At 38.0% G+C, this 12,751-nt stretch overlaps 1 protein-coding gene and 1 non-coding gene across 2 annotated transcripts; one reads left to right on the top strand and one right to left on the bottom strand.

Moving 5' to 3' along the window:
* The first annotated feature begins 901 nt into the window (after positions 1–901).
* Positions 902–9,748, top strand: LOC131336405 (uncharacterized). The gene is made up of 3 exons (XM_058372237.1): positions 902–1,507; positions 4,071–4,115; positions 9,592–9,748. Exons 1-3 carry the CDS (start codon positions 990–992, stop codon positions 9,647–9,649), a joined length of 621 nt encoding a protein of 206 aa, XP_058228220.1. The 5' UTR covers positions 902–989; the 3' UTR covers positions 9,650–9,748.
* Positions 4,640–4,746, bottom strand: LOC131299305 (small nucleolar RNA snoR100). Its single transcript, XR_009190690.1, has one exon. It is a non-coding gene; the product is annotated as a small nucleolar RNA snoR100 (small nucleolar RNA).
* Positions 9,749–12,751: the final 3,003 nt, after the last annotated feature.

Raw genomic sequence — 12,751 nt, 5'->3', positions numbered from 1 at the left:
AGCCGAGGAGTTTATCACAATGGCCCGAGCTAGCGGCCCGTACACGCCAGTCGCTCACGTTTTATATCTTCTTTCTTTGTTTAAAATTAGGAAGGTTGAATTGGTGGTGCTTATAGAGGTCGTCGTGGTGGAGGAGGATGTTGTGGGGGTGGTGGTGGTTATGGAGGTCCTGCTGGTGGTGGAGGGGATTTAAGAGGAGGTGGATGTTGAATTGTTGAGAAATGTAGGGAGGAGATTTGTTGGGTTGTGGTGGTAAATATGTAAAGAGTAGAAAAAGGGTTATGGGTTGTATTTTTTTTACATACAACCCACTCTGTCTTCGGATGTGTATCTTTGGTAGGACTGGTAAATAAGCACAAAGTGGACGGTCATATTTGTAATAATACAACTTAATAAATGAAGATTGCAAAGAATTCAAAAGACTAATCAAAGTGATTTTTGGTCTTAAAATAAGCTAATTACCAAAAACATGGCGTAAAGGGCAATTGTGAACAAACGGACATATTTGCCCCGCCCCGCCCCGTCCCGCCCCTTAGGTCCCGTTCAGTTGCACAGAAAGAAATAATGGGAAAAGACAAAAAAAAAATCAATTTTTCTGTAATTTTCCTTCTAAAAAACACTTTCGTGCAAGATAGACGTTTTGACAGAAGGAAGAAATTCTTATTTTCCTGAAAGATTTCTCGTGAACAAAAGAGACATATGAACCAATGTCTCATACAACATCTTTCTCGTGGGATTGGGGGTTGGAGCTGCTGCACAGCACCATGTTGCACGGCTCAAATGCCGTCCGTTCGGCAATTCAACGATTTAAATCTCATCTCCAGACATTTTGCATCTGAGCTATTAATTGCCGAAATGAAATTTCACCCGTTGAAACACATGTAATAATGTCCCATACAACATCCCCACGAAATAGGAAAAGAAAAAAAGAAAAAGAAACGAAAACACAAGACGGACTTGGTGAGAGGATAGAGCGGATAAGGGAGAGAATGTTACTTGGCGGGGTAATTTCACCTCTTTGCAAGCATGATGGATGCTTAGGAGCTGTATACGCACCGCTAAAAAAGCGACCAGGGGTATTCGTAGTAGGGTTAAACGGCGGAAGCCACGGCGACGACAAGAACACCACCATTATTGAGGGTGGTGATGGAGGAAGAATAAGGCCATGTTGGTGGTGCTTTACGAGAAACGCCGCCAGCAGCAGCAGCAGAAACAGATGGGCAAGAATTGGTCTCGTAACGGCTGCAGCGGCAGCAATAATGTTTTCGTCAGTGGGAATTACAAATGCTAGAACCCAACAACAGCCAACAGTACAGGAGACTCTATCAGACATCCCACAAATGCTATCGGGAGAATGCTCAGCTGCCTCCGCTCAGGACTGCAAGAAGGCTAGGATCCAACGACCCAAGTCAAGGAAAGCGGAGTCGTGCACCATCAAGTGCGTCACCACTTGCATCCGCGGCGGCGGCGATGGCTCTCCTGGGGAAGGCCCTCTTAACCTCAGAAGGTAAAATCCACTAATTAATAATGTTAGTTTTGGGTCTGTTAATTACTTTTTGTAAAAAATTTAGGCAGTCTGAAGTAGCAGAAAAGACAATGCAAATAGTCACCAGAAATTTGTTTGTCGAATAAGACAAAAGCAACAACACTGCATATGTCAACACAAAGAATCTTAGACACGCCTGGCAACTTCACCACGTGGACACGTCCGATCGTTGCAGACTCAGGTGAAAAGTATGTAAAGTTCTCAAGTTGGACACGCAAACTCCAAGACAACGGTTTTTGTGGAAATAGATTGAAAACAACAGTAGTTCCGTGAATTGTTTGAAAAAATGACGGTACTTCTAAAAAGAAAAAACCTCAAATTTAGACAATACAAAGAATCTTACACTCGAATAGGACTCAGTCTTTAGGGCATAAGTGTAGTGTGGACAAATGATCTTTGGAGGATTTGAAGCATGTAGGTTGCATGAAGTGTGAAGAAAAATGTACTGCCTCCACCTTCGGCATAATTCATATGACTCATTGTATTGAAAAGTTCCCTTCTATTGATATTTTGCATCAGCTCCAGCCATCTTCCTATAATTATCAGTATGGTAATATGGTTCCAATAGAAGATGGCACTTGGAGATCGTTGGTATGATTTAGTTCGTGACTTGTAAAGGAGGAATTGGTAACCAGTCGCGAGAAGTTGGCAGGAGTTTAAGTAACCTTAATCTCAAAGTTTGTAACAGTTCACTAGTTTTGTACAGGTCTCCATTCTGCCCTTGCTTTTCTGAATGGAAATGGTGAGACAATGGTGTAAATTTTGAAATTTTGAGGACATTTTTGGTAAGGGGAAAACATGGCAAAGCTTCAAAAAAAGGGAGACACCAATTGTGCTCTCCCTTTACTTTTCAAATTGATTGTTTCAACTGTTGCCCTTATCATAAGGCTTGAAGGCACAATCTTCTCATCTATTTTATCAGTGGACAGGCATTTCTCTTAATTCCTTTAACGGCCACCATAAAGGATATGTTAAGATTGGAAGATAGTCTGAGCAGAAACATAGCAAAAACAAATTTACAATAAACAAAGAAGCCAAAAACAGAAACAACAAACAACAACTGAAAGATAGTTCTCTGTAGTTATCATTTCATTGTTCCTGAGGTCAACCACAAACATAGGTTGACACCGAATACAAACTAGGCTTTTTTAGGATCAGCCTCTGCATCAATCTTGCTTCCCCTGAAGGATGGAAGAAGATGATGAAGAAGAAGGCGAAGGTATGGAGGAAATATCGGAATTATACGGAACGGGTTTATCTTCCCCTCCACATCCCTGTACTTTCTCTTTGAATCCATATCTTGCTAACTGGCTACTTTTCTTGTTCCTCTTAGCTAAGGTTTAGTTTTGGATAGGGCACTTGAGCGCTCCTTTTCAAGGTCAAAGATGGTATTATCAGACCATTTCGGACTTATATCATGCTTTGAGACTTTCGATAATGCTTTTTTTTTGCTTAGGAAGCTTTTGATAATGCTGCTCCAGGACATTGCCGAGCGTGGCTTAAAATTTGAAATGGTGTTTTCTATAGTTCGACTGTTTCCTAATAAGAATTGGTGACATACATTTGTCTCCACACGTGCATAAACCATGAGAAAATGGGAGTCAAGCAGACATATAGTCCGATATCTTTGTTCATAGCTAGCTTCATCAATTCTTGTCCATACTTCATGGAGTGAGTGAAAGATGCATCTAAGCGGAGGGGACTGGTGAGCCTTGATACATCATCTGTTAATAATGTAACTATAAAAAGCCATTCTGATTTTGCCATGGGCTTGCAAGAATAATTCTTTTATACTGTTAGTGTCGTGTCTATGCAATTTTAATGGGTTGTTATGTGCGGCAATTTGCTATGTGCATTGTAGTGCCTCATTTTTCTTTTTATTTTGATAAGTAAATAATTATATTAGCAACTAGGCCCCCATATACAAAAAATGGCCAAAGACGAAGAGACCCTATACACCACCGTGTGAATTGAAAAGTACAAACCAATCTAGAAACTAATCAAGAGATGGATTACATTCTCTTTTCTCCCAACTATACAAGCTATTCACCTAAAAACTTTTAAGTCTAACCAACGAATTTTCGGTTCCTTCAAAACATCTCGAATTTCTCTCTCGCCAAATAATCCACATCAAGCAAAGAGGAGCCATGGCCCAAACACGCTATCTACTGTTCCCAACTCTGACACCCCTCCACGCGATTAAAAGTTTCACTACATTCCTCGGCATAGCCCATAGCAACCCAAACCATGACAGTACCAAGCACTATAGCTCCCATGCCAACGCACAATGAATGAGGAGATGATCGACCCTCTCCGCATCCCTTTTGCACAGACAACACCAATTAACAATGATTCTCCTCCTTCGAATCAAATTGTCTAGAGTAAGAATCTTGCCTTGGGCCGCACACCACACAAAAAAACTCACTTTCAAAGGCGCCCTAGTGCCTCATGATGCCATATTAATTATGTTTCTTCTGGTGTCAAGCAAATAGTTTGATTTTTTTTCCCCTTCATGTATATGCAGACCTCTAGTGGTATTCAAGCAAGGGTTCCGAAGTCGTCGATACTGGTAAATAGTTTTCCTCTGCAATCAGCATGTAGAACTGAATTATTACCAGCATCATTACCGCCATTCTCTTTTTCTTTCTGTTTTTCTATTTGGCATTTTTTATTTACTTGAAGGGTACTTCATCATTTCTTGTTTATTGGGACTTGGGAGAAATATATATCAACTTGTAGACATCAAGTCTTCACACTAAGCCCTATGTGTAGTATCCTCCAGCAAATATTCCGTATGAAAACCTAGAGATGAGACTTTTTTGGTAAGTTAGTTCATTAAGAAACAAACCCAAAAAAAAAAAAATAAGGACCAACAGTGGCACTCCAAGAATTTTTAACACGGTGTTCAAGAATTACCTTAACTCTACTAGCTCTATTAATCAGTCATCAGTAACAATACAGAACCCATCTAGCACTCAATCATTGGGGTTATGAGCGGGGAAGGATCGGAGACAAACTTAACATTTGGCTGCTCTCAGAATACCACTGAAATAGTGGCTCCCTATACCTCCAAGAACCGAGGAGCTAAAGGGACATTTTGATGCGGAACCATACCCCCAAATCAAAGTCGGAAGGCATCAGAGAGGGCAAGCCTAGAGACCAACTCAATTTCTATACACATTACCATGCTTCCTTCGGTCATAGTCCAAAGCATTGATCATATATACACAAAATTACATATATTAGTGTGAATTATGCGACCACAAAATACAAAATACAAAATACATAAGATGTTGCAATTGTTATCAAATAGTTTTTATAATTTTAGTCAAACAAGATTAAACTAGCGCATAAATCCACTAATACTTTTTTGTAGGAAAATGCGTGGCGAATAAGTTCGCACGAATCTTTTTGGACATATGCTCTTATTTTGGGAGATATAGACTTGATTGTCATTCACAAAGAAGCCAAATCACGATACCGATACCAGTAAATACTTCTTATTTCTCTATTTTTAGTCATTAAGAGTGTGTACCTTTTGTTTTGAGCTAATGTATTAGGTGTTCAATTGGGAATTATCTGGATTGATGGGTGCTCATAGAATAGGACTAAGTGTTCAAACAAAATCCAAGATAAAATTACTATATGTAATATAAAAAATTTGGGTGCCACCTGTTCTAAGATGTGGAGCCACCTATGAGGACCAAGGAAGGATAACCTTTGAAAGTCCACAAAAGAAAGACAGGGCAAGCCCCAAAAATCAACCAAAAAAAAAAAAATCAACTCCCACGTCCATCCCAGGCAGGCACCAAAATTTCCACATTGTCCTCATAAGCAACTTCCAAATTTGAAAGGCATACAAACACTCAAAGAAGAGGTGGTGGTTGTTTCAGCACCATTTGAGCGAAGGATACATCCACTGAAATTCCCCAAGAACCGAGTTTGTTCGTTGTTGAGAGTCTCCCTTTGAAGACCAGCCATTGAATAAATGACCATCTAGGGGTGTGATGAGAGCTACCGCGCACCACTATTACAACCACTATCACCTCCACCTCTTCACCACCATGACTACACCACCATTCGCTACCATCATCACCAACACTATTCCCACCACCCCTCACCACTTTCACTACTACCCGTGCCTCCACTACCATCACCACGGCTACTAACACCTTTGACACTCCATTGTCACCCTTTCCAGCACCTCTACTGCTACAATCATTCACCTCTCCATCTCTCCCTCACCTTCCACCACTATAATTACACACCTCTTCACCACAACTACATTTTCACTCCATGACCGCCATCTCTCCACTACTCTACTATTGCCGTCTCTCCACCACCATCACTATTGCAATCACCATCACCACCGCTACATGCACCACTTGCAATCACCACCACCACCGCTGTAAGCACCACCATCCATCCATCCATGTCTCTGTTACCTTTCGCCACTACAACCACCTTACCTCTCCACCACTGCCAAAACCAATATACTACTACTACAATAATAATTCCCTCTAAACTTTCCTCTCTGTACGCAAAATCCCCCCACCCTCCCTTAAATTTCCTCCAAATCTCTCCCCCAAATTCCCTCCAGATCTCTCCCTCAAATTTCCACCACAACGTGCCACCATGACCCTTATCACCACCACCTCGCCACCGTATCACCTCAAACACATAGCAACCGTTAATGAATTATAAGTGAACAATTAAAAACAATACATCAAAATTTGTTTATCTTGTACAAACTAGGAAACTTAATACTTCAGCTCTTAATTTTTATCAAACAACTTTTTAGCTTAAAATTTTAGTTTTAAGTTCAACTTTCAGCTTTTAAATTGCAGTATTATCAACTAGCACCTGATGCAGGCCAATATTCTAATTAATCTAGAAATCTAGAAATTTTATTTTACTATTTCAAATTTTGTATTTTAGTAGGAATTTTTTAGTTTAGTCAAGATTTGCTAGAAGTATTAAGTTTCTTAGTTTGTTTCGATCTAGTATTTCTATTATGTAGGTTGCTTGGTCAAGAAGCATTAGGGTTGATTTTATTTCCATACATTTTATTTACTTTTTAGTATTTTTGTAATGCTACTATTATAAATTGAGATGTAAGCTTTAGGGCAAGAGGTTTTTATTGAATTAAAGAAAAATAAGATTTATCTCATTATTGTGTGTTCGAAGAGGGAGTACCTCTAGTTCATACTTGTTCGTCTTTTCTTCTTGCAAATAGTTTCGTAAAAGTAGGTTACGCAGCATCAGCACCTATGTATCAGAATCTTCCTTCTTACTTAGTGCGCATAGATGTCTGGGCATAGAAGCTTTGTTCCATTCCTCCGGCGCTTTAAACCCCAAACTACCCTCCATTTTAGGTAGGCAAACAGAGGATCAGCTGACCTTGGCTTCTCCAATTTGCAAATCAGTAGTAATCCGGAGAAAAACCCTTAAGCGCATATCATTCAAACACTTACAAGTTATTATTATAACCCAAAATCTATGACTGAAAATGGCTCCCAAATACCCCCGTATCACATCCTCTCCGATTAGGACTGTGATGTTAAAAGCTAGGAACTTCAGCTTGTGTTTTAGGTTGCTAACTCTTTTAACATTTTTTTTTAAATAACCTATAAAGTTTATATAGAAGGGTTCCAGGAGATGCCACCAATGTACAAAAGAAGGCTAAGGACAAAATTTCCCTATAGGTCAAGAAGCCAAAAAACCAAAGAAATGAAAACCACTATACTCCACTGATACTCCACTCTAAACTCCAAAACCATCTGTCAGAAAAGAAATTCGTCAAGAATAGAATTGTACTCCCTCGACTCCCTACTATGCAAAAAGGGAAAAAGAAAAGACTCTTAAGCCTAAACATCGGCTTCTCTACCCCCATCAAAATGTCTAGTATTTTTCTTTCACCAAATTAGCCACATTTAGCAAAGCAGGATCAAAATCCACAGTTTCAGTCTCTTTTTATACAATTACAGGCAATACATGCCTAATGTTATTGAAAACACAAACTTTTAGGCCACTCTAAATTTATCACGCTAAGGATGTAAGAAAATGAAAAAAAAATGCAATACACTAGTTGGAAGAGATACAATCATTTTATTCTTCAATCATTACATTTTCTTACTTTTTTAGCTCTAATAATTTCACAATGGAAGGGTAAAAGAGGAACTTCATTATCTATTATTCATTTAGTTTTGTAGTGGGACAATCTTTTTGGGATGGCAAAAGGTGCAAACTGGAACCAAAAAATTGGGACAGAGGGAGTAATCCTAAACCGTGACAGGAGAATCTCTCTGTGGAACAAATATGTTCAGTACTGAATTAACGTTAAGGGGCCCGATCTTTGGCCTCAGTCTGGTGGAGAAGCTATTGCATCACTCCATAAACAGTCAAAGATTCGGAAGTAATAATGCAGAAACAGTAAATAATAATCATAAACCATAGAGTGAAAGCCAATTCCTACAAGAGTCAAATGAGCTCTTGCTCACACCATACATAAGGAGATTCAAAATACAAGAGCACGAAGCAGAACAAAAAAAATCATTTGGACGAGAAAGCCACAAAGGTTTTCATGCATAAACTGAGATATATCCATTTCCCGAGGCATTATCGGTGTTCGCTGGCAAGTTGCAGCAATTTTATAATTGGTATGTAAAGCACTCTTGAAAACTCTAGAGAACCATTAGAGCGGGGTTATTGTCGTAAGCCCTCTCGTAATCAATGAGATTTTTACACCCATAGTAGAATCAACTCCAAGTACTAGTCTTCTCAAGAGAAGGTACGTACTTCAGCTCGCATTGTGTACGCCCAATTGGGATCTCTATAATGTCTTGATAATACCGAGGCTGAAAATTGTTACTCAGTCTTGGGTAGAACTCAACCCCAAAAGCTAGCTATTGAAGTGACTCAAGTGAGGGTGCCCTCACTCTTATATACTTACTATTACTTTGGTACCCAAGCGACATGGGACTTTGCCAGTATTAAGTTAAACTAAGTCTTTTACGCTATATAGTATAAGCACCGTAGGAAAAGAGACCACTGCTGAGAGAGTATCTGAGTATGAGAAAGACAAGTGTTTGACATGTGTCAATCTCATGTCTTTTCAACTTCTCCTTTTGATTGGTCTACCCAGGCAAGCAAAAAATTTAAACTCCGACTTCACCATCTTGCTTTCACTAAGACAACTGCACTGGGAATAGAGGAAAGCACCTGAAATGGGTCCACACACCCTAAACTCTGGCCTACATCAAGTAAGATTATGATGGGCCAAATGAGGATATATAGGTTGCTAATCTTCAACTGAGCTAGTGTGATATAATCAAGTGAAATTTGATGGTCACATCGCAGTAATCGAATGATAGGCCGTCTGCATTTGTTTGTTCGTAGGAATTTGACCTGAAAAATAGGTGATTATTGATAACGAGATGAAATTAATCCCCTCATAGCCTTCTGATGATATGGATCAGTTTGTTAATCCAAAGTGTTAAGTTCCCGTCTTGTTTCAGCGAAGTATGATTTGTTTCCATTCTTTTTTTATTGATTCCTTTTGACATTGCATATGCAAAGTTTTTTTCTGATTTATTTTTAAAAAGCTTTCACTAGATTGATGTGTACAATACTATTGTATTTTCTAGTTGATTTTTATCTGTTGATTTTTTAAATATGGTTTTTTCTTTCTTCTCCTTATGAGTGGAAGTACTATGTAGATCTCTTTTCATTTTAACAAATTACTTACTTTTTCTGCATAACTAATAAACATAATTGTTAACAGTGCGGTCTTTTTAATTTGGCTAATAACTTAAAGTGGTAGTTGTTCAAAGCCAAACAAATACATAGCTGCGTGAAATATTGAAATGCATAAATCAATTTGAAGCCAAACAGATGCAATGACGCAATGCATAGCTGGTTGAAAAAGTTGCATAAATCCATTCACTGGTCCTATTGGTCCCTTTTATAAGAAGATAAGCTACTGCAAAATGTACTAGTAATTTTACTTGAACTTGCTTTTGCTTATAGAAACTCTGTCTCTGCAGTCTGGTGGAGTGTTCTGATATTTGTAACTTGATCGGTGATGGTGATGATGGACCTTAACTTGTAGTTGGGTGCCTAAAACTAAGAATCTGCATTATTTTGTTTGTACTCTGATACATTATTTCAGTGGAAATCTGAAGGCGAAGTCTTGATTCAGAATTGAAAAGCTTACAAGCTTTGAGCAATTTTTTGCATGCACCGGCATATTCCTGTCTATGCAAATTTTCACATTCAATTTTTTGTTTCTGTTTGGCCCGTGCATTGTTTGCCAGCAATTAGTGATTCCTCATGCAAAGAGAGAGGGTGGATGATTGGTATGCCTTTTTCCTCCCCTTGCATTTGAGTAAGAATTCTAAGATCCTCAAATTAAAACCTTTTACTCAATGATAAATAGACAACTTTGCGAATGCTTTAGGCCTCCGAAATTTAAGCAAAAACTAGGTCCCATTTTCCATATAAACTATGGAGCACGGGTATCGGTATGTGGTACGGTCGTACGGGTACGGGAAACGGCAAAATCCAAAAAAAGTAGGGTACTAGTACAGCGGGGTACGGCGAATATATATATAATTATTTTCTATTTTTTATTGCATAAAATGAAATAGAAACTTATTTTACCAACAAAAAGCAAAATCAGTACAAATATACATATCTATTAGTATTCAAAATTTCAAATACATATATACATATACATTACACATGCATATATTTGTACATATATACAAAGAGAGATTATTTCGATCGACAAAAAATATATATATAGAGGGAGAGAGAGACGAAGAGAAGAGAAGAGAGAGGAAGAGAGAGACAGACACACAGAGAGAGAGAGAGAGAGAACTTACATTTTTTTTTTTCGATTTGGAGCCCTAGATCGATCTCCAAGATCTCTGCCGTGTAATATTGTGTTTATAAATGACAAATAAATTACACAATAAGCCCACATTTTATAATTATTTACAAAAAAATCCCAGAAAGTTTGAAAAAAATTTCATTTTGAGCTAAAACGTACCCTTGCCGTACCCAAAATTACCAAAAGTATCCAATACAATTTTGCCATACCCGGTACGTTTTTGCTGTGCTCACGCCGTACCTGGTACGCGTACGGCGACATTTCCGGAGTACCCGTGCTTCATAGCATATAAAACATCAAATTTATTATATGAGTTCATCCGTATATCAGCACATGTGAAGCTATGGCATCGATGGTGCATACATACATACTCAGGAGGTATCTGGTTCAATTCCCAGCAGGTACTATCTTTTGGCAAAGTTATTTTTTTCCCCATATTTTTCTGTTGGAACTAGTCGTAGATAATATACAACTCTTGCACCTCTTCTGTTGTAAGTTAGTTATGCCTTTGGCAATTGTAAATGTTATTCAAGACCAAGGTTCAAATCTCTGCACACATTAAATGTTTTGATAAGTTTTTTTTATTTTAAATTTTACTTTTAACTTCTGATGTCAAATTCACAAATAAAACACTTTCAACTATAATAAACCAAATTTTTTTTTGAACTCAACAAACTTTGAATTTTTAAAAGGTTTAAAATAAATTATTTTCTTATTGTTAAAAATTGTATTTGTGCAATTATAGTTAATAACAAGAATAGTTAAAGAAAACGTAGCATATGAGTGGCACTTCTTTATGTTAATTCATTTTTTCTAATGGTATGAAGAAATTTAAAACTTTATTTTTGTTAAATACGAATCTGTAATACAATGTTTAATCTTTTTACCTTATATTAGCCACCTATTTTTTGGTTAAAAGACCTGGGGACTCCTTTTTAAAATTTGCTTTAGACCTCCAAAATATCAAGGCCAGCCTTGTTTGTGTTGTTTGGAAAGTTCTGCAAAATTTCTCCGTTTATCTAAAATTATACTCCATATCTCAATGTTATTCCAGAAACAAAATGTTATTACTACCTTCTCTAAAGTCCAAAATTTGTTTATCAAAAAAAGATGTCCAACATTTGAATTGTACGGTTTCATTTTGTGGGCCCACCCTAGTCTCAGCTCAAGGTTACCTAGGTGATTTGAACGGATCCTACAGAAAATGGATGGTGTGGGTAAGTGGTGATTGATGGGTGGGGGACTAGCTCCATTCCTTTTCCAGCTAGGGAATTCGCCCTATGCCATGGGTGTTGGCCCTCTCAAGACCTAAGACTACGGCTTTGTAGCCTTTTTGAACTATCCTTGTTTGCCGAATATCGGGCTGATGACATTTATGATCTTTTAGTTTATGATCTTTTAATTTAATGCATCAATTTCCGTTTGACAAAAAAAAAGATTGATGGGAGGTGGTGGACTGTTGGGAAGTGGATAAAGTGAGAGCAGTGTGCAATTGTTCCCCTTTTGCAATTACTATTTTCATTTCTTTTTTCCCCGTTTGAGCATAAATAGGTTTCCACATTGGAAATAAACCAGTAGTTGGTATTCCTATTAAAGACAAATTCAAAACATATTAGTGTACTTAATGGCCGAAAATTTCTAGAGGTCCATTAGTTAGTCACGTGAAAGAGTACTTCAAAATCATTCTAAACCACTAAAATTTGCAAGTGCAAGAATTAAGTATGTGAGCATGGAGCAAGAATTGAAAGCAGAGGTAGAGAGTATTACTGAAGGATTACGTGAGTGACAAACATACGTTTGGCAGTTGTACTCTTGGGTACTTCAGTCATGAAATGATCCATAAATGATATATCCATGGGGTAATAAATCACAAGTTATGTGGTAGTCCATACCAATGCACATTGTACTCCCTTGCACAGTTGTACTCTTGGGTACTTCAGTCATGAAATGATCCATAAATGATAAATCCATGGGGTAATAAATCACAAGTTATGCGGCAGTCCATACCAATGCACATTGTACTCCCTTGCATTAGGTGGTGTTTTCAAACCACATCAAACCCATCTGCAGTCCCCCTAGATTAGAGTAGAATAGGTTTTCGCAATTTAAAATAAATTTAGGGTGACAGATCCATGGGTAGGATTGACGATGAAGATGAAATAGTGATCGACTACATATGTTGCTTTAGCCATGATATGATGCAAAATTCGAGTGGGCACCAAAATGGAGTATTGATGACAGGGTAAGAGATATCTTATGTTTTCTTAGCTATGAAAAAGTTCCAACTGAATGTAAGCTATGCACCCCCTCTG

This window comes from Rhododendron vialii, chromosome 8a (assembly GCF_030253575.1).
Source record: "Rhododendron vialii isolate Sample 1 chromosome 8a, ASM3025357v1".
NCBI lineage: Eukaryota > Viridiplantae > Streptophyta > Magnoliopsida > Ericales > Ericaceae > Rhododendron > Rhododendron vialii.
The sequence above is the reverse complement of the archived record's forward strand: the minus strand, read 5'-3'. Positions and strand labels throughout refer to the sequence as shown.